Source organism: Scyliorhinus torazame, chromosome 6 (assembly GCF_047496885.1).
Source record: "Scyliorhinus torazame isolate Kashiwa2021f chromosome 6, sScyTor2.1, whole genome shotgun sequence".
NCBI lineage: Eukaryota > Metazoa > Chordata > Chondrichthyes > Carcharhiniformes > Scyliorhinidae > Scyliorhinus > Scyliorhinus torazame.
The window spans coordinates 107973910-107999250 of record NC_092712.1 but is presented as its reverse complement, the minus strand read 5'-3'; the positions used below and the strand labels follow the sequence as shown (position 1 = coordinate 107999250).

At 42.7% G+C, this 25341-nt stretch overlaps 1 protein-coding gene across 2 annotated transcripts in view; it reads left to right on the top strand.

Annotated features, from left to right (window-relative positions):
* Positions 1 to 25341, top strand: part of mindy3 (MINDY lysine 48 deubiquitinase 3) — a 162719-nt gene that overhangs the window by 85871 nt on the left and 51507 nt on the right. For both annotated transcript variants that reach the window (XM_072508668.1, XM_072508667.1), the window contains exon 11: positions 13643 to 13715. In XM_072508668.1, coding sequence (XP_072364769.1) covers positions 13643 to 13715 — 73 coding nt within the window. The remainder of the gene's footprint in view (positions 1 to 13642; positions 13716 to 25341) is intronic.

The window sequence follows — 25341 nt, the reverse complement described above, 5'->3', positions numbered from 1 at the left end:
CCCACCTTTCTCCTTGATTTTAAACTGCACACTTGTTAATCCTTGGTCGATAACAATGTCTTAATTGGAGTTAAGAGGCAAGGCAATTTTTTCTTCTTCCTTTTTTCCCCAAATGTGCTGCAAAGATTTCTTCTGCAATATTGTGAAAAAAACACTGACTTCCTTTGAAAGGTGGCAGAAAAGAGGAATAGATTCTTTAAATGAATCCTGAAACCTGTTTGGAGAAAATTTCACTTGTCCCATTTCTGCATGAATTAAAGATTTGGAGGTTATACAATGAGACTTCCTAGTTAAGTCTTGAGACTTTAGGGCGGCACTATGGCGCAGTGGTTAGCACTGCCTCAGAGCGCCTAGGACCCGGGTTCGTCCCGGCCCCGGGTCACTGTCCGTGTGGAGTTTGCACATTCCCCCCCGTGTCTGAATGGGTCTCGCCCCCACAACCCAAAGATGTGCAAGGTAGGTGGATTGGCCATATTAAATTGCCCCTTAATTGGAAAACAAAATGATTTGGGTACTTCAAATTTATCCAAAAAAAATCTTGGTTTGGAACAAAACCTCAAGCTAGCTAAAAATTTTAGGTCTCATTTGATTTATTGGAAATAATTGACATGTAAAATTAAAACACGTTTTGCAGATATTTAAGTAAGATCTACAATTGCATGAGTTTGATGTGTGCTTGTGACATGGCAGGTTTATGTGTATAAAATGGTGGTGAAATAACCATCCATAATTCGCCTTCAACTTTTAGTTTGCAGTATTGGAACTGAATTGGTTTATCTGCTCGGAGTCTGTGGACTGCTCCATATTCAAGGCCGCGGCAGCTAACCTGGATGAGTACGCAACCACCGTCACAGACATCAGTAAGTGTGTCGAGGAGTGTGTGCTAAAGAAGACAATACAGGTGTTCCCCAATCGGAAACCCTGGCTCAACCAAAGGGTTCGTTCCCTGCTGAACTTCCAGACGGAGGCGTTCAAGTCTGACGACCCGGACCTCTATAAGAAATCCAGGTACGACGTACGGAAAGCCATCAGGGATGCCAAATGACAATACCGCATCAAACTAGAGTCCCAGGCCAATGACACAAACCCGCTTGCTACAAAGCAAGGCCAGGTGGAATATCTGGGGCTCCCCGATGAACTGGACACGTTCTATGCCCACGTTGAGCAGTCAACCAACGCATCAGTACCACCCGCCCCAACAGCCCTGGACACACCCATACCCACTACTACAGCCTCAGAGGTAAGTGCTGCCTTCTTGAAAGTGAATCTGTGGAACGTGACGGGCCCCGACAGAGTCCCTGGGCGAACACTCGGAGCCTGTGCAGACCAGTTGGCGAATGTATTCACAGACATCTTCAACACCTCACTCCTCCGCTCCGAGGTCCCCACCTCCTTCAAGAAGACCACCATAATGCCAGTACCAAAGAAGAACAAGGTAGCGTGCCTCAACGACTACCGACTGGTGGCCCTGAAGTCATTGTTATCATGAAATGGTTTGAACGGCTAGTCATGAATCTGATCACTGCCAGCCTCCCAGACGGTCTCGATCCATTGCAGTTTGCCCATCACCGCAACCGGTCCACAGCAGATGCTATCTCCCTGGCTCTACAATCAACACTGAAACACCTCGAGAACAAGGACACCTACGTGGGACTGCTGCTCATAAACTACAGCTCCGCCTTCAACACATTACCCCGACAAGACTTATAACCAAACTCTGCAATCTTGGACTTGACCCCTCCCTGTGCAGCTGGATCCTTGACTTCCTCACCAACAGACCGCAATCTGTCAGGATAGACAACTGCACCTCCTCCACAATAGTCCTCAACTCCGGGCCCCCGCAAGGATGTGTGCTCAGTCCTCTACTGTACTCCCTATACACACACACATCAGTGTGACAAGATTTAACTCCAACTCAATCTATAAGTTTGCAGATAATACGACTGTGGTGGGTCGTATCCGACGAATCCGATTACAGAAGCGAGATAAATCACTTGGTTGCATGGCGTACCAAAAACAACCTCTCCCTAAATGTTGGAAAAACCAAGGAACTGATCATCAACTTCAGGAAGCGCAGCACGACCCCCCCCCCCCCACCGTCTGCATCAATGGCTCTGAAGTGGAGATGGTCGATAGCTTTAAGTTCCTAGGGGTCACCATCACCAACAGTCTAAACCTGCTCCACTCCCGTTGATGCAACAGTCAAAAAAGCCCAACAACGTCTCTACTTCCTATGGAAGCTAAAGAATTTTGGGATGTTTGCAAACTCCTACATATGTGCCATAGAGAGCATCCTATCCGGCTGCATCACAGCTTGATATGACAACTGCTCGGCCCAAGATCACAAGAAACTGCAGAGTGGGGTGAACTCAGCCCAACTCATCACACAAACTTGCCACCCGCACATTGATTCTGTCTACATCTCCCGCTGCCTCAGGAAAGCAGACAGCATTATCAGAGACCCTCCCACCCAGGCTTTGCTTTCTTCAAGACCCTTCCATCAGGCAGAATATACAGAAGTCTGAAGACCTATACATCCAGACATAGGAACAGCTTCTCTACAGCTACCAGACTCCTCAACGACTCTGCCTTGGACTGATCTGTTCGCTGTAAGAACACTATTCACGACAATCTATGCTGCTCTTTCTCATGTAGTTGCTTTGTTTGGCCCCTTGTTCCGCACTGTAGCCAATCACTGTTTGTCGATGTACCATTTGTCAATGTACTGTTAATTATTCTTTTTGTCTACTGTGTACATTCCCTTGGCTGCAAAAAATTACTTTTTACTGTACTTCGGTACATGTGACTAATTCAATCAATCAATCAATTATCTGTAATTGTGATGATATAAAGTACGAGGCTGTTTAAATGATAGACAATGAATTGTGGCATGAGAGAATTGCAACTTTTTCTCAATGGAATCATAGAATTTACAGTGTAGAAGGAGGCCGTTCGGCCCATCGAGTCTGCACCTGTCCTTGGAAAGAGCACCCTACTTAAGTCCACTCCATCCCTGTAACTGAGTAACCCCGTCAAACCTCTTTTTTGGACACAAAGGGCAATTTAGCATGGCCAATCCACCTAACCTTCACGTCTTTGGACTGTGGGAGGAAACCGGAGTACCTGGAGGAAACCCACGCAGACATGGGGAGAATGTGCAGATTCAGCACAGACAGTGACCCAAGCCGGGAATCGAACCTGGGACCCTGGAGCTGTGCCTGCTTAGTTTGCTACACCTGTGAAGGAGAAACATTTTTTTCATGTCTTAGTTCATGTGACTGCCTTCAGAAATTCCAAGTGCAGCAGTTGTGCCTACATCTTAAGCAAGAGATGTGAGCACAACTGCATGCTTGTGGGCCTGTGGTTGCACTGCAGACAGTCAGGATTGGAGCTTTCTGATTATCTTTGGTGTTGGGGGAGGTTCAGTAGTGATTGAATGTTATGTCTTCCATCTAACCCGAAATATTCATAGGTCCTCTGGCTCACAGGGGTCCCAGAACCAAGCACTCCTCTGCTTGGTGCTGAACAGTTGAACTTTGAGGGAGGCTGACAATTCTGGCTCCTACTGATTTTCTAATCCATGTGACCTATCAACACAACTCTCTAATGGGAATAAAAAGGATTAGTGAATTTCCTTTTTAAGCATGTCTACAATTCTTAAAACCTCCACACTTCCTGAAGCTTTATTAGATCATGCCTGATCATGCTGAGCACATTAAAATATCCCATATTCAAAGCTTCGTTTTGAATTACCCATTTTTCATGGTCAATAATTAACTGGAGCTAAACAGGCGTAGAAAAAAAATCTTTCCTTTCATGACCTCGGGCCATCCCAAGGCACCCTAAAGCCAATGAATACCATTGAAGTCTTGTAGGGAACCTACTGAACTATTTGTGCACATGCACCTACAAGCAACATCACTGAGTCTCTGCTTGATTGCTGACCAATGATCTTTGCTGATAGTACATATTTGAGTTTGGCTGGGTGTGTATGGAGTGGGGAAATGGGTTAGACTTTACTTTGATCCCCTAATATCCTGCAGATACAGATTGGACAGGAATCACTTGAAGATTATTCACTTGGATGAGATAGCAGCGAGCTGCCAGTGTCCATTAAACCTGGTCATAGCATTAATATCATCTTTTAGGAGACGACACCAATCTATATAGCAAATGGTTTTCCCCAAGAATCTTTTTTTCAAAATGAATGGTGATTTTTACATGTTGCCGCAAGTATTTTCCTTTGCATGGGGTTTTATGGATTCACTGAATTTGTAGTATGTATTGACTTGAGAAATGGAAGAATTTTTTTTTTTTAAACGCATTTTATTCAAACTTGTATCAAAGTAGGTTACAGCAAAATAAACACCCTAGGAAACATTCTTCCCAACAATCAACTGTACAGTTTGTACAGATTTTCCTCCTTTTTCACCCCCCATCACCCACCTCCCCCACCCACCTGCAACGAACAGCTCCTCAAACGCGGTCACAAACATCCCCCACCTTTTCACAAACTCCCCTACTGAGCCCCTTAACTCATACTTTATCTTCTCTAACCGCAGGAAGTCATACAGGTCACCCAACCATACTGCTACCCCTGGTGGAGATGCCGACCGTGCAATCAGAGAGGCGAAGGCCAAGACATCAGCCTTCTCTGAAACTCCAAATATCGCCACCAAGGGTCCGGGTCCACTCCCTCCTCCACTATCCTGGCTAAGACCACGAACACTCCCGTCCAGAATCTTCCCAATTTTTCACAACCCCAAAACGTGCGCATGATTCGCTGGCCCCCGCCCACACCTCTCACACTCATCTGCTATCCCCTGAAAGAACCCACTCATTCTCGCCCGAGTCATATGCACCCTGTGCACCACCTTGAACTGTATCAGGCTCATCCTTGCACAAGAGGAGGTCCCGTTTACCCTTGGCAGTGCCTCACTCCATACTCCCCAATTGATCTCCATTCCCAACTCCGTTTCCCATTTCTCCTTGATCTTCACCACCCGCTCGCCTCCCTGCTCCTCCAGCCACTTATATATATCCCCAATTCTTCCCTCCCCTTCCACATCCAGAAGCAGCAGTCGCACCAGCAGGGTTATCCCGGCAATCTAGGGAACCCCTTCCAGACCTTTCGTGCAAAGTCCCTAACCTGTATATACCTGAACTCACTACCCCTCGGCAGCTCTACCCTCTCCCTTAGCTCCTCCAGACTGGCAAACCCTTCCTCCAAATACAAATCCCTCACCTTGACCAGCCCCATTTCCCTCCACCTCCTGTATACACCATCCATCCCCCCCAGCTCAAACCCATGATTCTCGCACAGCGACGTTAGTACCGACATCCCTTCCACCCTAAAATGCCTCCTCAGCTGATTCCATATCTTCACCGTGGACTGCACCACTGGGCTCCCTGAATACCTACTCGGAGCCATTGGCAATGCTGCCGTCACCATAGTCCGCAAACTAGACCCCTTACAAGATTCCTCCTCCATCCTAACCCACTCTACCCCTTCTCCTTCCCACCACCGCCGCACCTTGTCCACATTCGCCGCCCAATAATAATGAAGCAAGTTTGGCAACTCCAACCCCCCCCCCTGCTGCCTCTGCCTCTGTAGCAGGGTCCTCCCCACCCTTGGTACCTTCCCCGCCCATACAAAGTCAGAGATGATTCTGTCCAGTTTCCGAAAAAAGGCCTTTGGTATAAAGATCGGGAGAGCCTGAAAGATAAACAAGAACCTCGGCAGAATATTCATTTTCACCACTTGGACCCTCCCCGTCTACGTTAAGTGCAGTGTATCCCACCTCTTAAGATCCTCCCTGGCCTCCTCCACCAGCTTCATTAAGTTCTACTTATAGAGCCCCGTCCATTCCCTCGCTACCTGAATCCTCTGAGAATTGGAAGAATTCAGCAGTCCGAAGAAACTAAATTGTTTATTTTAAACGACAGGACTATTTCGGGGAAAAGAGCAAAACTACAAATTCTAGAATTCTGAAATAGAATATGTTGGAAAAACTCAGCAGGTCAATCACCATCTATGGAAACAGCAGATGAGTTAATGTTTCAGATGTAGATCTTCATTGACTGTCTTGTTTCATGGCTGTAGTAGAGTCTTTGTTCTCTGAGCATCCTTGGCTTTCAGTGAAATAGCAGAAAGAGGATGATGAAAGCCAGGACTACCCACAGCAATATGCTTTAGCACAAGGGATTGGCAACATGTAAATGATGGACTGGAGTTGCAGAAGTACTAAAATTTAAAGCTGTTATAGGTCTTTTGGGTTCCACTTTTTACTCCTAAACCAAAATACTAATGTTTGTTCACTTGTATGCAGCCTACAAAAAATGCTGTTAAAAGCAAGCTAGTGCCAACAGAGCATTGAGTTCAAACCTGACCCCAGAATTTAAGTATCTCATCACTTCAGTGAAATTGCCTAATAAATGCTGCCTTGTGCTACTCTTTAGACAATGTAATGCACAAAGGTCTTTTCAGGTAAATGTAAAAGCTACCACGGCATCAGTCACAAAGAATGCTGGGATTCTCCTGATGTCCAGCTAGTGTTTATTTCCCAATCAGCATCACTAAAGACACAGATTAACTGGTGACTGATTCAAGTTTGTCAGACTTTGCTGTGCAGAAATTTGTTGCTTTCAACAGTGATGACCGTTCCAAAGTAATTATTTGGCTCTGAAACACTTGAGGGCCTTCTTAAATGTAAAGTAGGATTACAATTGCTGTATAACTGCCAGATTATTTCTATATATTTATTTTGGAATATGGGAAACACTAGCAAGGTGATACTTATTACCTATCCCTAGTTGCCCAGAGGATCACATTGTGTTGGATTGAGTCGTAAATTGGCTTGGATAGGCGAGCAGATTACCTTGAAGAATGTTAATGAGCCAACTGGCACTTTGTGACATAGAAGGCCCTGACTGCCTGAGGTGTGCTGATCCTCAGGTTAAATCGCCACCAGTCAGCTCCCCCCTCAAAGGAGAAAACAGCCTGTAGTCATCTGGGACTATGCCGGCTTTACCTTTTACCTTTACTTTACAACAATTGGGCAGCTTTCATGTATTTTTTTTCTAGTGCATGCTTGCTCATAAAGCACATATGATGGGGAAAAACAAAGCTGAAAATGACACAAGACCTCTGTTGCTATCTTTGCTGGTGTAGCAACCATTCTCATTAACAATTTGAATTGAATATGCTTCCCACGGTCTTAGAGCTGTTCAAAAAGGGGTAAATGTTTCAAGTTGGTGATTCTGATGTAGAACTTTGTGAAACAGGCGCATATTCTGGGATCCACGCATGGACATCAGTGTGACTAATTTGCAGGCTGTTCAGTTCTTAATTTTTTTTAAAGTGAGAAAGACTTGCATATATATCCCTTTACTCACCCATTGAGCACCTCAGAACCAACAAAGTATTGAAGTGAAGTCACAGTTGTAATACAGGAAACGCAGCAGCTGATCTCCCCACAGACAGCAATGTCATAATGACCAGATAATCTGTTTGTCTTTTCTGATGTTAATTGTGGGATAAATATTGGCTGGACACCAGGCTGAACTCTTCTCTTCAAAATAGTGTTGTGGGATCTTTTGCATCCACCTAAGCAGACAGATTGAATTCTGCAGTATATCCGTCAAGAAAATCAACATTTATTTACATGGTGCAAGGTTAAAAAAAAGTCCTGTTTGGGGGAATGTGGTGGAAATATGTACAATCCCTTAATGATCAGTGAGCTGGGGAACGGCTGGATTTTTCTCTTATTTTCTCTACTATCCTGTAGATGTACATTCTAATCCAATAACACTGCTGTTTTTTTTCAATTTCATTGCCAGAGTCTATTTGTTGTAAAAACGTTTGTAATCGTCATTCAAGGCCAAGAACTGAAGTTGATAGTTGAAAAATACTGTGTTGCTATCTAAAGAAACTGGCTTTAGTTCAGGTTTTAAGTAGTTTTTACTCACTTGCATCACCCACAAACTTTCTATATAGCCTGTCCTTAAAACTATTTCAAACCATGCAAGTCCAAGCCATTTTATTTTTTAGCTACTAAATCTTTGTACTTTTGAAATTGTGAAACTGTTCGTTTTAGGAATTCATTGCAATTATTTAACAATAAATAATAATGTGTTGGCCTAGTTAATTTTCCAAGTATAAGAAAACAGCTAGTGCCCATTATTAGCCTCATGCAGGGATCATATGTCAAGACCATTACCAAACATGACAAAATTGGCTATAAAATTGGCTACGGGACAGAAAATAGGCAATAATGGAGAATGGTGGGTTTTTCAGGGCTGGAGGGAGATATATCTAGGGAAGGATGTACTTGCCTTGCAGATGTTACAACAGAGGTTGACTGGATCGTATCCTGGGATGAGCAGGTTGGCCTATAAATTTGGTGTATATTGTCGAGGGTTTAGAAGACTGAAGTGATCTCATTGAACCATATATGACTTTGGAGAGACGTGACCGGAAAGCCACAAGCTATTTTCCTAGTTGGGTAAACTAGAAGCCGGAGGAATAGCCTCAGGATACGGAGGTGATATTGTTGCAACACCCTGTGCTAGGGCGTGGTCAATTCCAGCCCCCTGTGACCCGGAGTCGCAACACACTTGAATTAACCAATGAACAAAGAAAAGTACAGCACAGGAAGAAGCCCTTCGGCCCTCCAAGCCTGTGCCGACCATGCTGCCGCCTAAACTAAAATCTTCTACACTTCCGGGGTCCGTATCCCTCTATTCCCATCCTAAAAGAACAAAGAAAAGTACAGATTCTTAGAAAAATACCTGAAGTCTTTGATGACGCTTGGCTGTCCAATACTTATAGTCATCAGGTTTGTAAATTTGAACACAATTACTTTTTATTTATAATTAAGACCATTGCAGTAAATAGAATTGGTTAACTCTCATCTAATTCCTCATCTCCCTCACTCCCAACACACACTCATTTTAATTCACACCCTCTATATACAGGCACGCACACACACACACACACACACACACACAGACAAACAGAAGAGAAGTGTAAAATAATAAGCAAAGTAAAAGAGTTAAGTTTCAGATGGTTGTTTCTAGCACACCTTGCTTCAAAACTTTCAGTTCAAGATTTCTGTTTCCTGTCTAATGTTTTCACTAGATTCATTCATTCAGATTCTCTAGGTTCATAAAGACAGCAGCTCACAGCATTTCTGAAGAGAGAGAAGGGGAGAGCAGGCACTCCGCTCCTTCCTTGAACACCCGCGACCAACTCTGCTTTCCTTGGGTCTCTGGAAATCATTCCACTCAGGCAGGATCTAATCACTATTTGTTACCAGGCAGAATATGACCTTTTGGTCAATTCATTGACCACCAGCCAACCAATCTCTCGGGTCCTACAAAGTCTGAGTTCAGCTGCTCAAAAGCTAGTACCATATACTATGTTGCAACTTTTTAAGTTCCTCATTCTCTCTGCTGCTTGACTTAAGGATGCATGTCCATTGAGCATCCATGAATCAAAATGATAACAGCAAAAAAAAAGAGATAGGAAATAAGGAAATCACCAGGAAGGATCCTTGCATTATTTTCAATTAAGATGTGTGTGAATCTTTGGAATTCTCTACTGCGATAGTATGGATGATCCATCGTTGAATATATTTAAGGCTGACATAGTCAGATTTTGGTCATTGAGGGATATCCAAAATGGACAGAAAAATAGAGTTGTGGCAGAAGACCCTCCTTGATCTTGTTGAATGGTGGAGCAGGCTCGAGGTGCTGCATGGATTCCTGCTTTTTCTTGCGTTCTTATTCAGTGTTGTTTCCCAGTATTTATTGTGGCCACTGCTGCTCTTTATACATAAATGGCATGGGTATACTCGGCATAATTTCAAAGTTTGAACATGGCACGAAACCCAGAAATTTAGTAAACAATGAGGAGGATAGCAATGAACGTCAGGGGGACTCGAGGCTGGTGAAATGGGCAGGCACATGGAAGGTTAAATTTAGATCACGTGCAGTGATGCATTTTGATAAGAATGAAGAGAGTAAATGAACTAAATTGTACATTTTTAAAGGGGGTGCAGGAACCTGGGGGTTTAGTACACAAATCTTTAAAGATGGCAGCACTAATTGAGAAGGCATTTTATTTTTTAAAAAACATGAAACCTTTAGCTTTATTTATGGAGTACAAAAGTTATATGGAAAGATGAGAGAAGCTGGGGTAATAAAAGCAAAATACTTAGGATATTGGAAATCTGGAATTAAAACCAAAAACACTGGGAAAATTCAGGAGGTCTGACAGCATCCATGGGGACCCAGAAACAGTTAACATTTCAAGTCCAATATGACTTCTGTGGAACTGTGCAGGAAGGTGACGGTTTATATTTTGTAATTTAATTTTTTACTTCTGTCTCATCAAACTTCTGTGTTCTGTTCAAGGTGAAATATCGTGGAACACAAAATATGAATTCTTGTTTAAAGTTGTTTTCTTAGCAAGTAAGATTTAATCTTGACCGATTGCACGGTAGCACAGTGGGTAGCACTGTTGCTTCACAGCTTCAGGGTCCCAGGTTCGATTCCCGGCTTGGGTCACTGTCTGTGCGGAGTCTGCACGTTCTCCCTGTGCCTGCATGGGTTTCCGCCGGGTGCTCCGGTTTGCTCCCACAAGTCCCAAAAGACGTGCTGTTAGGTGAATTGGAAATTCTAAATTCTCCCTCTGTGTACCCGAACAGGCGCCGGAATGTGGCGACTAGGGGCTTTCACAGTAACTTTGTTGCAGTGTTAATGTAAGCCTACTTGTAACAATAAAGATTATTATAGATCCGTAATCCTCAGATCAAGTCCAACATTTCAATGGTTTTCTGGCCATTGTATAATGCATCCTTTCGGAAACTAGGCTGGCCTTTTTTCCTTCAGCCATTTTTATTCTTTTTTGCTAAGTGTGGAGCTGTTGGAGCTAAATCCTCTATTGATGCTCTTGCTACTTACTCCCAATCTTACCCCTTTCATTACTTGTACAATTTAAGAAGAACAATCTTCCGACTTGTATATCAAAAGTTGCAGAATATTGAACTACTTTATTACATCAGTCACTCCCTCATGAGTCTCTCCCTCGACTGGGACCTGGGATATTTATTTGGCCAGGTGTGGGTTGACCTGAATTTTGCTCTGGCAATATTCAAGGACATGCTGAATTTCTTATGCATAATTGAAGAGATCAAGAGTGAGCTTGTAAATCAGGTGCCACTTGATTGTAACTAAAGAAAAATGTAACTTTAAAGTATCCTTTCAGCATTTTCAAGAGGCCAAACAAATGCTTTCAAAAACCAGGAAGTGAAGTTGTATCATGTGTACCTTCTCTGTTTTCCCATTAAAGACTTAATACAACTGAACCATACAGTGCTGAAGGTTCCAGCTTTGATTCCTGTATGTGAGCATTGGTTGAGTTTGGGATTGGTCTCAACTTTGTAATGATTCCTGTACTCTGTTAACTTGCTCAATTGTCTGAGCAGACACAAAGAACTGCCACTTTCACGAAGTATAAGATGGCAATAGGTAATTATGAAACTTAATCCTGAAAGGAGTCAACCTGAATGAGAGAAAATTGATCCCAAACAAATCACTTTTCTATTGTTTTCCTGGTCTCATTATTCAAATTTCATGACAATGGGACCACATTCATATTGCATACATTTAAGGCCAGGGAAGCACACTAGAAGTTAAATTACAAACAGCTTCCATTGGTGTTAAATGCCGTAGGTCTCATGTAATTTGGGTTACTTTTCTGAATATTGCAGTTAATGTATGACCATGGAAAAAAATGGGCTTTGTTCCAAGCTCGATGACGGTTTGCCATATTATGCATTTTAATTATAAATGTTCCAGTAAATGTCAAATGTATTTCGATCTGGCAGAGAATGAAACTGTACGTGCTTTTGTTGAAAGGGACAGAAGCTTGGAGCAGTACCATTTCTAAAATGTATAAATTTAATGCCAAATCCAGATTGTTTCAGGGGAACGAACACCGGAAATGATACCCAGAAGACTTGAAACAGATTGCAGAAATAGTGCTCCAATGATTTATACCTATCGCAGCGCTAGAAACTGAACTAAATATTTCTTTACTTTGGTACAATTCTCATTTTATTTATTTCCATAAAAAAGTAATATCATGGTTTTTAGGTATTTACCAGAAAGTAAGCTGCTGGCTGACATTGAGACTGGCTATGTTGTTTTGACATGACTGGGAATTTTTGGAATGTTTCATTTAATTGTGAACAAACTTTTTTAAACCATGCACACCATATTCCGGAATTTAATTTCCCGAAATAGGAACATAGGAGAAGAAGTAGTCCCTTCAGCCTGTTGAGCAGCAATTAGATCACGGCTGATCAGCTAGCTCAAGGTCACTTTCTTGTGCCATCCCCATGTCCCGAGATGTCATTAGTACCCAGGAATCTATCGATTCTATCTTGAACACACTCTTATGTTTGAGCTTCCACAGTTCTGGGGTAGAGAATTTCAAAGATTCGCCGACCTTCTGAGTGAAGAAATTTCTCGCCCTCCTCACTCTTCAATGGCATGCTCCTTAGTCTGAGATTGTGTTCCTTAGTTCTAGACCAGCCAGGGGAAAACATCCTATTTACATCTACCCTGTCATGCCTCATAAGAACTTTATCAGTGTCAATGAGATCACCTTTCATTCTCTGAAACTGGAGAGAATACAGGCTTTGACAAAGAGTCACCCAGACTCTACGTTAGCTCCCTTTTTCTCTCCACAGATGTTGTCAGACCTGCTGAGATTGTGCAGTATTTTCTGTTTTTATTTCAGATTCCAGCATCCGCAGGAATTTTCTTTTATCCTACAATACAGGCTCAGTTTCTAATAAGGCAAGCTCCCATTCCAGGGATTAATCTGCTGAACCTCTTACACGCCATCTGTGGCAAATATATCTTTGGTAAGGAGACCAAGACGAGGGCAGCACGGTGACGCAATGGATTAGCCCTGCTGCCTCTCAGCGCCGAGGTCCCAGGTTCGATCCCGGCTCTGGGTCACTGTCCATGTGGAGTTTGCACATTCTCCCCGTGTTTGCGTGGGTTCCGTCCCCACAACCCAAAGGTGTGCAGGTTAGGTGGATTGGCCACGCTAAATTGCCCCTTAATTGGAAAAAGAAATGCATTGGGTACGCTAAATTTTTTTTTTTTTAAATTAGGGAGACCAAGACTACACACAACTCCCAAGTGTGGTCTCACCAAGTACTCCTGTATTCTAATCCTATAGTAATAGAGGACAACACGCCATTTGCCACTTTAATTGCTTGCTGCAGCTGCATGATAGCTTTTCGTGACTCAGAAACAAAGACCTATGTCCCTTTGGACAACAACATTCTCTCACCGTTTGAGAAATACTCTGCATTTTGTGTCAAAGTGGATAACTTCACACTTTTTCTCATTGGGTACAGAAGAGTACTTTTCATTCACAATGCTATGATTCATATTTTCTCGTGTCATAATGGAATATTTCATTAAATGCTTTATCAAAATTGTACAGTATAGAATGCAAGTCTTGTGTTTGTTGATGCCTATATTTTTCCGTGTTCTTTTAAGGAGAAAAATTAATTTTTTAAAACTGTAAATCTTTATACAATGTCTTTTTTTCCTGTAGGAAATGTCCTTAGTTGCCCCAGAATCTCCCTGGGAACAAGCTCGAAGAGTATTCCAAACATATGATCCTGAAGGTAAAATTATTTGACTTTTAATTTCTTAGTATCATTTTTTTATGACTCTTACAAATTTATGTTGTAAACTATTGCACCAAAAGATCACACTGTTTGTGAGAAGAACAAGCATTGTAATAGTAATCTCAAATGTGATCTGAGAAAAGAAAAATACAAATTTTAAACTAAAAATATCCAATCTGTGTCTGGGTCAGTAGTCTCTCTTTTGGAATAATTGTCTCTCAGTATGTTAATCCCTCTGTGAAGCTCTTTGGCCCATTTATAATTATATCATAAATGCAAGTTGATGAATTCTGATAAGGTTTGTGAAAACTTTGTACGTGGTATACAGTTGTTTGGTGTAACATGCTCTCTGCCAATTTAATAGAAGTTTCTTTTAATTTGTTTTTTTTTAAATAAATTTAGAGTACCCAATTATTTTTCTTTCCAATTAAGGGACAATTTAGCGTGGCCAATCCACCTAACTTTCACATCTTTGGGTTGTAGGGGTGAAGACATGGGGAGAATGTGCAAACTCCACACAGACAGTTGCCCAGGGCCGGGATTCGAACCCGGGTCCTCAGCACTGCAGTCCCAGTGCTATCCACTGCACCACATGCCGCCCAAGTTAATATATGGCAGTGGCTGAGACCTGATCCACCCCTAGACCCCGCCCACCCCTAGACCATGCCCCCTCCTACCACTAGACCCTGCCCCTCTCCCAAGACCCCGCCCCTACACACCAAGACCACACCCCTCCCCCGAGACCCCACCCCCTCCCACTGTGATCATTTGAAGCAGCAATGTATTTACTGAAGTGCTGCTTCTTGAGTACCCTAGCTGGTCGTGCACAGTAAAAAGCAAAACGTTTTGAAGTGATGAAGCACTGGAATGCTTCTGTAGCTTGTCTTGGTGTGACTCTTTTCCCTCTATTCCCCATATCCACTGCATAATATTATACTTGAGCGTCACCCAGGTTTCATCATAATGATTGATCAAATGATCCAGGTAGTTGATTTTTTTCCCCAAAACAGCTTGAGTTTTATCTGTCTTTCTCAATCTACGTGCCCCGATTTTTGTATTTTATATAACAGCCAAAGATAGTTCCCATCTCCTTTTGTAAGAGTTCTGAGAGTGCTCCTTAACATCCCAAGTTTCTGAGCGAGGATAATGAACAGGTAACTCATTTAAATTGCTTTTACTACTGGATATCCTATACCACGCAAGAGTTCTCATGCATCTTCAAAATTGGGAGAGAGCTGGGACAGAGCATGCTCCGTGGCACCAGAGTGGTCAGAGCCTGCAACTGTGGCATGACAGTTGGCAGCAAAATATCATGGGACTTGTTAAAATGGCAATTTATAAATATTGACTAAAAAATGTGAAATAGATGTCTCTTATACCAGTTCCTCAACAGAAAAATAATGTGGTCATACTGTAGGCTGAAGTACACATGGGTGTCCATCTAAGTGCAGGAGCTAAACTTGTCTCGCATTTCTATCTCTGAAGGTTCCATACTAATATACAATGAATTGAAAAATGCACTTTTTAAATGCCCTCAAATGGTTGCCGGCACTAGCAGGTAACAACTTGATTCCAAATGAACTCTTATCATAAGCTTAACTGGACAAATTAACTGCTTGAATGTGGTCACAATTTGTCGCAGATATTGTTTGGTAGCTCTTCCCAACCTTTCTGTTTTAATTTTAAAAAACAGGCCAGACATCCCTTGTATTTGTAGCACTGATCTCTCCATTAGTTCTGTCTTTCATGATGCATTTAATTCAAAATCCTCAAACTTGTTTCCAAAACTCTTCATGGCTTCACTATTGTGACCTATGTAAATTCCAAATTAATGTTCTTATGACAGCAGTTCTTTAACTTTGACTTTCCTTTGCTCCAGTTCCAATATTGGAGCCGTCAGCTATTTTGGGCCTAGTCTGACTTTTTTTTTTTAAGGGATGTGGGCGTTCCTGACTGGCCAGCATTTGTTGCCCATCTCCTTATTGCTCTTGAGAAGGTTATGGGTGAGATGCCTCAAACCACTGCAGTCCATGTGGTATAGGTGCACCTGCAGTGGTCTTGGGGATGGAGTTTTAGGACTTGTCTGGATGAGTGGATTTGGACCCAGTAACAGTGAAGGAACTCACCGTTCCAAGTCGATAGCTTGCAGGTGATTCCATGAATCTGCTGTCCTTGCCCTCCTGGGTGGTAGGGGTTGTGGATTTGAAAGGTTCTGTTGAAGGGGCCTTGGTGAGTTGCCATAGTGCATTTTGTAGATCGCTCACACTGCTGTCACTATTCACCGATTGTGAAGGTAACTAATGTTTATTGTGGTGGGTGGTTGCCAATCAAGCGTGTTGCTTTGTCCTGGGTGGCGGCAAGCTTCTTGAATGTGTTGGAGTTGCACTCATCCAGACAAGTGGAGAGTATTCCATTGCGCTCCTGACTTGAGACTAGTAAATGATGGACAGGCTTTGGGGAATCAAGAGGTGAATTACATGCCAGAAAATTCCCAACCTTTGACCTGTTCATGTAGCCAGAGTGGTCCAGTTCACTTCTGGTTAATGGTAACCCCACAGACTGTTTGTAGAGTGGGATTCAGTGATAGTAATGCCATTGAATGTGATGGGGTGATGATGAGATTGTCTCTTGGTGGGTGGATATGGTCATTGCCTGGCATTTGTGTGGCATGAATGTTACTTGCCACTTATCAGCCTGACCCTGAATGTTGTCTAGGTCTTGCTGCATATGTATCTTGCTTTAGTATCTGAGGAGTTAAAATGGTACTGATTGTGCAATCATCAGTGAACATCCCCACTTCTGACCTTATGATGGAGGGAAAGTCCTTGATGAAGCAACTGAAGATGGTTAGGCTTAGGACACTACCCTGAGGAACTCCTGCAATGATGTCCTGGGACTGAGATGATTGACCTTCAATAACCAAAATCATCTTCCTTTGTGCTAGGTATAACTGCAATGAGTGGAGGGATTTCCCCCTGATTCCCTTTGACATTAGTTTTGGTTTCTTGAAGTCAAAGGCAATGCTCTCACCTCCCCTCTTGAGTTAAGCTCTTTTGTCCATGTTTGGACCATTGAACTGTAATGAGGTTAGGAGTTGAGTGGCCTTGGCGGAACCCAAACTCTGCATCACTGAGCAGGTTATATGTGTCTATGTGCAGCTTGATAACACTGTCGACGATATCTTCCATCATTTTACTGATGGAGAATAGACTTATGGGACAATAATTAGTCGGGTTGGATTTGTCCCACTCTTTGTGGGCAATTTCCCACATCATCGGGTGGATACCAATGTTGTAGCTGTACTGAAACAAGGGACATGGCTAGTTCTGGGAGCACAAGTCTTCACTATTTCAGGAATATTATCAGGGCCCATTACCTTCAGTTGTTTCTTGGTATCATGTGAAGTGAATCAAATTGGCCGAAGAATGGTATCTGTGATGCTGGGGACTTCAGGCGGAGGCTGAGATGGATAATCCACTCCGTCCTTTTGGCTGAAATTGGTTGAAATGCTTTAGTCTTTCGTTTTATACTGATATGCTGGACTTCCCCATCACAGAGGGTGGGAATGTTAGTTATTTAATTGTCCACCAGGATTTACAACGGCGGTATAATTCTAATCAAGGATAGTGAGTGGCTTGGAGGGGAACTTGCAGGTGGTGGTATTTCATGCATCTGCTGCCCTTGTAACTGGGTTTGAAAGGTTACAGATTGTGGTTGAATACAATTCTGCTACTGTTGTCCTACAGTGCCTCATGAATGTCCACTTTTGAGCTGCTAGATCTGTTCTCAACCTATCCCGTCTAGTGGTAGTGCCACACAACACAATGTGGTATCCTCAGTGTGAAGACTGGATAGGTGATCCTTAGGTCAAGTAGGTTTTTCCCTCACCAACTGCTGCAGGCTCATGCTGTCTGCGGGACTCGACCAGCTCGGTCATTAGTCATGTGACCCAGTCACTTGGTGATAGATATTGAAGTCCGTCACCAGAGTATATTCTGTGCCCTTGCCACCCTCCATGCTTCTTCTAGTTGGTGCTCAACATGAAGGGTTATTGATTCATTTGCGGTAAGTACTAATTAGGAGGTTTTCTTTACCATGTTTTACCTGATTCCACAACTTCAAGGGGGTCAAAGTGTATGACTCCCAGGGCAATTCTCCCCTGACTTTAAACCCTACAGCCATCTCTGGTGGGTCAGTCCTGCCAGTGGGACAGGTGGCATCTGGGACATTGTAAGGTATGATTTGGTGAGTGTGCCTGTCGGGCTGTTGCCTGTGAAACAGCTGTCCTAATTTTGACATATACCCCCCAATGTTATTAAGGAGGATTTTGCAGTCTGGATGTGCATTTCTCATCTTCGGTGTCCTGGTCGATCCAGTTTTATTCCTTTTTGTCTCGGTGGTGATTTGGTATAACTGGCTCACGAGGTCATTTCAGAGTCAGCCACATTGCTGTGGAGTCGCATGTAACCATGGGGGGCATGGTTGCACAGTGGTTAGCACAGCGCCTGGACCCCAAGTTCGATTCCCGGCATGGGTCACTGTCTGTGTGTAGTCTGCATGTTCTTCCTGTGCCTGCGTGGATTTCCTCTGGGTGCTCCGGTTTCCTCCCACAATCCCGAAAGGCGTGCTGTTAGGTAATTTGGACATTCTGAATTCTCCCTCTTTTCAGCACAGTAAGATGAACCAATGGTAATTCAGGTTAATGGGAGCATGAATTGTCACAGACGCCAGCTTTCCTTGCCAGCATTTTGCGCAGAACTTTAGCCATCAGTTCAGATGTAAGTTGGTTGACTGCAGGTTCATGCCTGTGTCTTGAGTTGCCTTTCCTTTTTTGCCTGGCAACACTTAATCCAGGCTTGAGGGGTAGGAGACTAAGGCTGCTCAGGAACCATCAATCCTGTCTTAGAATGTTTACCATATTCATCATCCAATTCTGACGTTCCCCTCCCCTTTCCTGTTCCCATCACTTGTCCGTTCCCCACACATATCCAAATTTGCAGCAAAAGCAATGTAAATGAGGTGGTATGGAAAATCGATTAGAAATAACTCCCACTTAAGAATTTGTAAAATCTACCTATACCCACTCGGGTCTAAACTGCATCAAACATTCTGGAATTAAATGAAAGCAAAGTTATGGAAAATCAGGTCTGGCAGCATCTGTGGAGAGAAACGGAGTTAATGTTTTGAGTCGGATATGACTCTTCGGAATCAAAATTCTAGCATTCAAAATTCTCGGCTGTATTGATTCTAAATCTCCATAAATGTTTATTATATGCTTCAACAGATGCCACATACAAGTATAATGTAAATTGATTCCTTAAAATAAGTCCACAATGAAAGAAATCAGCGTTGATCAACTACAGAATGAAGTGGGTAGGAGAACAGAAACACTGTTGACTTGTGCACGGACTGGCAGGAAATGAACTTCACATGCTGGGCAAGCATTCAGATACTTAAAACTGGTGCAATCTGGTGGTATCTACTGAGGAATGTATAACAATATCTAATCTGGATGGATCACTACATAAGCAAATAATGGGAAGGGTTTTAATCACAGGGTCATTATTCAGCCCCAAATTAAACATCGCATTTTTGGATTGGGTTCCCAGTAGAGCTTTTTCTTTTTTTTTAAAAAGAGCTACATCCCCTAGATTACTACAACTGTAAATACAAATTGTGCTCCAATACTGATTTTAGATTGTGCCTTCAGTCCTGTGGCGTTGCTTGCAGATCAGGACAGAAGGTTTTTTTTAAGTTGTAGGAATTGATTTTGTAGCTGAAGTTGCCTTTCAGTATAGCTTACTGTTCCACTGAGATCAATTTGACCACCATTTTTGAACTTTATGCACCAGAATGCATAAAGGGGCAGCACAGTGGTTAGCACAGTTGCTTCACAGCTCCAGGGTCCCAGGTTCGATTCCCGGCTTGGGTCACTATCTGTGCAGAGCCTGAACGTTCTCCCCATGTCTGCGTGGGTTTCCTCAGGGTGCTCCGGTTTCCTCTCACAGTCCAAAGATGTGCAGGTTAGGTGAATTGGCCATGCTAAATTGCCCTGAGTGTCCAAAAAAGGTTAAGTGGGGTTCCGGGTTAGGGTGGAGACGTGGGCTTGAGTAGGATGCTCTTTCCAAGAGCCGGTGCAGACTCGATGGGCCGAATGGCCTCCTTCTGCACTATAAATTCTATGAATGCAGCATTTAGTTGATTAATTAAAATTGTGTTTTAATTTTTGAAATTGGCACAGTTTGTACAGCAAAATGCCCCATGTCACTGCATGAAGCTGGAAGGAGGAGCAAAAGAGAAGTTGAGAAAAATTTGGATGGAGAACAGCAGGTTTTCAGGAGGCTTTTCTAAGTGGACAGAGTTGCAGTGAAGTCAATGGGGGGGGTTAGGAACAGAGTTGTTGAGTGCAGGGTGATAACTGCTGATGTTTGTGCTATCAATATTGGAGCAGAATGAGGGGAATTGCACAAAGGCCACCCATTCCAATATTATAAATAACACCTGATTGTATCTATCAGGGAATGTAAAACAGAGGATATGGGTTAGAATATACAGAAGGATAATGAAGTTTGATGAATTAAACTCGTGAGCTAATGGGCACCATTTCTGTTCAAAGCAACACAGACAAGTCTTGCTGCTGGCAAAAGCTCTGGCTTATCGAAAGCTTCGGCATGCAATCTGACAATACAGTAGCAGTTGTTGAGTTTGGTTGCCGAGAGAGTGCTGTATCTAATCAGCTTACATTTAGAAGTTGGCTTGCATATCTGTTGAGCTATAGCATATTGATGTGGGATAACAGGATTCCTGGAACAGAAGCCTGGCCTTCCTGAGGCAGTGGCGAAGCAGGTATTGAAACCTGTTCAGTTCAGCTTTTCCAATAAAGCTTCCATAAACAGACTGTAAGTCCCATATGAACTGATGGGGATTGATTATGCGTGTGTGTGTATGTAATAATTAATTAATCATTGCTGATGAATGCAAGATGTAAAGCCTTGACAAAATGCCTTTTTTTTTTTAACAATACTGAAGTTCTGTACTGCCAAACAACTGTTAATTAATTTCCAATCACTGTATATCAATCACTGAGAAATTAAGCAGCTTTCCTACCACATTTGCTTGTCCTCAAGTAGATTAAAACTAACATGCTGCATACTTGTGTAGTGTTAAACATGGTTAGATACAGAAACAACACTTCTTAAAGCCATACAATTAGAATCAGCCCACAAAGAGTTAACATTTTAAAGTTTGACATAACAACAAAACAGGTGTCAATTTAAGATGCACCATCAATTCCAATTCATCATTGAAATTTAGGCTTTTCTTGTCAGCCGAAAGATGAGAACGTTTGTAAGATTATGCCATGGCCTGCCACCCTGAGTGTCGACTGGGAATGCAACCTCGCCAACTCTTAACAAGCCCGCTGCCATTTTACACTAAATTGATCAGTGAGTGGGCATCTTGGAGAGCTGTTGGCCAATCAGTGGTGAGAAATGGTCTTGCAGTGCTGTGCCTGAGCCAAGTCCTGGGACCACACTTGGTAGGTCAGTGCCAGGGGTCCTGGGATGTCCTGGGGGGCTGGGATGAGGCGTGTGTTAGGGGGGTGGGGGGAGGAAGGGTTGGGGCTCCTCAGTCACTAAGGAGAGGATGTCCCAAACCTGAAGGGGCTTTCAGATTGAGGCTCTCCCCACCCCCTCCCGCCCAAGATCGCGAATGTTAATTTTTCTATTTGGCACCATGATCCAACTGGTACCTGCCAGTCTATAAATTGAGGCTGGATTGGAAAAAGACCATTAAGTGGCCACTTAAAGACTTTAATAGGGGCATGAGGAGGCTTCCCATCAGAGACCCTGCCTGCCCCACCATAAAATCGCCCGGCCAGTGTGGGTAGGATCCCAGGGAGAATCCCATCCATGCAATTTTACACCCCTCCCACCTCGGAACCCGCTGGGGTTAACAAAAGTTTTATTGCTAAAACTCACTAAAGCTGCAGAAATTATTAGCAAAAGGTTTGAAAGGCATAATTATGTCCAACTATCTACAAATGCACGCAATGCAAAAATGTAAAATTCTACAGAGTATACAATATTAAAAACTTGGCCAAATATGCAAAAAAGTATAATTCTACGGGCTATTCAATATTAAAAACTTGGCCAAGTAAAGTTTTTTTTTTTAATTCCCCGAGTGTCTAAAGTGCTTGTTTACGGCTGTCTGGTCCCGATCCACAGTAGCTGCTGGTTCTTGGGGTTTCTCACTGGAGCGGTGTTGATTTTGTTACGATTCTGGTTGGTGCTAATACTCGACAGGAAAATCCCAAAATGGAACCTTGGCTCGAAAGTCTGTAACTTTGACTTTTTAAAAAATAAAATATGGAGGAACAGAGTCACAGGATTGCTAATCAGTTTTAACAACAAGAAAAACCGTTGTTAAACATGAAAAAATTGTATTATGATATGATACTCCTTTACTCCTCCCTTATCTTAACAATTACACCCAGATTTTAAGATTAACATAAATTACAAAAAGTCTCTTAAATTACAGTGGCCTCATTAACACATAAAATCCCTTTTGAGTACACAGGATGACTGTGAATGGCAGTGGATTTCTCCTAAGGTCCCCATATGATTCTGTGACCCCCCCCCCCATCTCACTGAACTGCGGCTTCCGCACAAGTAATTTCAAATTCCGTTTTCAAAAGTCACAGATCCTTTAAATTATTCGTTCTCCACGCTGCTGTTTCCATTTAGGCATTGCTTTCATGTTTTGCACCTCTTTCTTTTGTCTTAAAGGCTTTTACACAAACTCTGAGGTCTAGCCCCCACCTATTTCTACAATTATTTTAAATAATGTCTCCCAAACTGTTGTAATTTCTCACAACTCTTGGCACTACTGCAGATATTTTTATGACCTCTCATGATGCAATGCTTTTTCAACTCTGACTTTACTGAACATTAATCTGCTCTGATTCCCAGTTTCCTCTGTTCCGTTAACTCCAGACTTGTGTTAATTTCTCTTAATTTATCTAGTTTCCTTAACTAGCAGGACTTTAGATTTGCAGCATCTGCTTGCTTAACCATTACCCCATATTATGTTTTTTCTTCTAGCAAGGCTGAGAGGTCTGTTCTCTCTTTAGCCTTCTAGAGGCAACTGCTTCGAGCAGAGCTAAGAGCTGCCTTCTCTCTCACTATCTATCTGCAACTGAAATCAAATTAACTAAACTGAAACTTAAAAGCTTCTCTGTTACAAGGCCCTAGTTGCTAAGCAACCACTACTGGTTTATTTACTCTTCACACCATAGCCCCCCTCTATGAACAATAGAAACGCAGTCAGAACTTAACAAACCCTCACACATACAAACACCTTTGTCTCGCATGAATATAACTAGGTTTTACCTTTCCAGGCATATAAAAATTAACCCACTTAAAACTATCCCTTCTAATGTCTAATAAAAATATCAATCCTTTAAAACTACCTTTGTTTTGCTAATAATTCAGAATTTCCCTCTGAATTCTCAGTTTGCAGCAATGATGTCTTCTGGTGAATTTTTCAAATTACAACTTTGATGAGAGAGATTTCAGAAGAAAGAGATGGGGTAAAACTCATGTGGTAGTCTTTCTCACTACTCAAAATCTACTATCATGTTTTCATACATAGGGGACGCAGTGGCCTAACAGCATTGTCGGACTAGGAATCCCAGTCTAGTTTGAGAATGCAGTCTGCTCATTCATATATCCTCCAAAAAGTTAATTTCTTTGTATTTCTGCATATGACTTATTTAAAGTTATGAGCTGAAAGAGTTGCTTCATTCACTTGATTTTGTAGTAAAATGTTAGTTTTTTTTGCTGATGGACATGGGTACAAACCAAAATGAACCTCATCAGCTCCTTCAAAAACTTGACAGCCTAGGACATTAGTGCACGCTGGCAGCCTAGCTGACTTATTTTGAGAAAAGTAAAACTTCAGAGTATGCAATGATACCTGGCTGCATATGATTTTATGTACTGAATAGTATGGAGACTAGTAATTGTACAGTTCGCCTTGCCAAAACCAACAAACTCTGTGTTGGCTACCCTCCAGCTATGCAGTAGTGATATGAATTAATGTTCTGCAGTGCAGAAGTTCAGCAGAACTTTTCCTGAGCTACATGCCAGCACTTTTCTTGAGGTTGCATGCAGCCAGTGTAATTTTTATTTCATATGGACACGAGTCCTTAAAAGGTCTCAGAAACAAGGTTTTGTTCGAGCGAGAATAATTGAAATATATTCACAGAAACAAAGGTAGGATAGGGAATGTTAGTCTGTCCTTTTATTTTGAAGCTGAGGAAGTTGCACTTCTTTGACATAGTTTTAAGACTAGAGCATTGATTACTATCAAGAAATATTTTGCTGAAGACAAAACAAACCGTTCTGCCCTCTGAACTGCGTGTACTTGATTAGATTAAGTGTATTGTTTATCTCTGACTCTCTTCTTCTGGAGTCGCTAACTCAACCAGAATATGGCCTTATGGGTGTTGACAACCCTGTAGTACCACATCCAAGAGATGACTCTTATGTTTGACCTGCTGAAGTAGTAGTGTTAGGAAGGGGAAGATCACAGCTCACCCTAATCCTGTGCTTGCCAGACATTAAAACTAAAGGGAAAGAGAGAATGTTATGGCACAAACAGATCTGCTGATATTGCTCTCGTTTTTAAAATTAATATATGGATTTTGCTTCAAAAATGGATTGTGGCAAAGGATTCCATCTTTTTGATTGGCTCATGTGATGTGGGTGTTGCTGGCTCAGCCAGGATTTGTTGCCCTTCCCTAATTGCCCTTGAGATGGTGGTGGTGAGTTGCTTTTTTGAACCACTGCAGTTCCTGTGGTCTCGGCACACCCACTGTGCTGTTGGGGAGGGATTTCCATGACTTTGACCCAGTGACAGTGAAGGATATATTTCCAAGTCAGGATAGTGAGTAACTTGGAGGGGAACGTCAAGGTGGTGGTGTTCCCTTGTTCTGCTGCCCTTGTCCTTCTAGATGGTAAGGTCGTGCATTTGAAAGGTGCAGTCTAAGCAGTGCATCTTTTAAATGGTGCGCACTCCTGCCTACTGTGCATCAGTAGTGGAGGGAGTGAATATTTGGGGATGGGGTGACAATCAAGTGGGCTGCTTTGTCTTGGATGGTGTTGAGTTTCTTGAGTGTTGCTGGAACTGCGCTCATCCAGGCAAGTGGGAGATTTGTGCCTTGTCGTGCAATTGAGAAGTGAGTTATACGCCACAGAATGCCTAGCCTCTGACCTGCTCTTTTAGCCACAATATTTATGTGGGCAGCACGGTAGCACAGTGGTTAGCACTGTGGCTTCACAGCTCCAGGGTCCCAGGATCAATTCCCGGCTGGGTCACTGTGCGGAGTCTGCACATTCTCCCTGTGTCTGCGTGGGTTTCCTCCAGGTGCTCCGGTTTCTTCCCACAAGTCCCAAAAGATGTGCTGTTAGGTGAATTGGACATTCTGAATTCTTCCTCTGTGTACCTGAACAGGCACCAGAGTGTGGCGACTAGAGGATTTTCACAGTAACTTCATTGCAGTGTTAATGTAAGCCTACTTGTGACAATAACGATCATTATTTTTATGTTATATGGCGAGCTC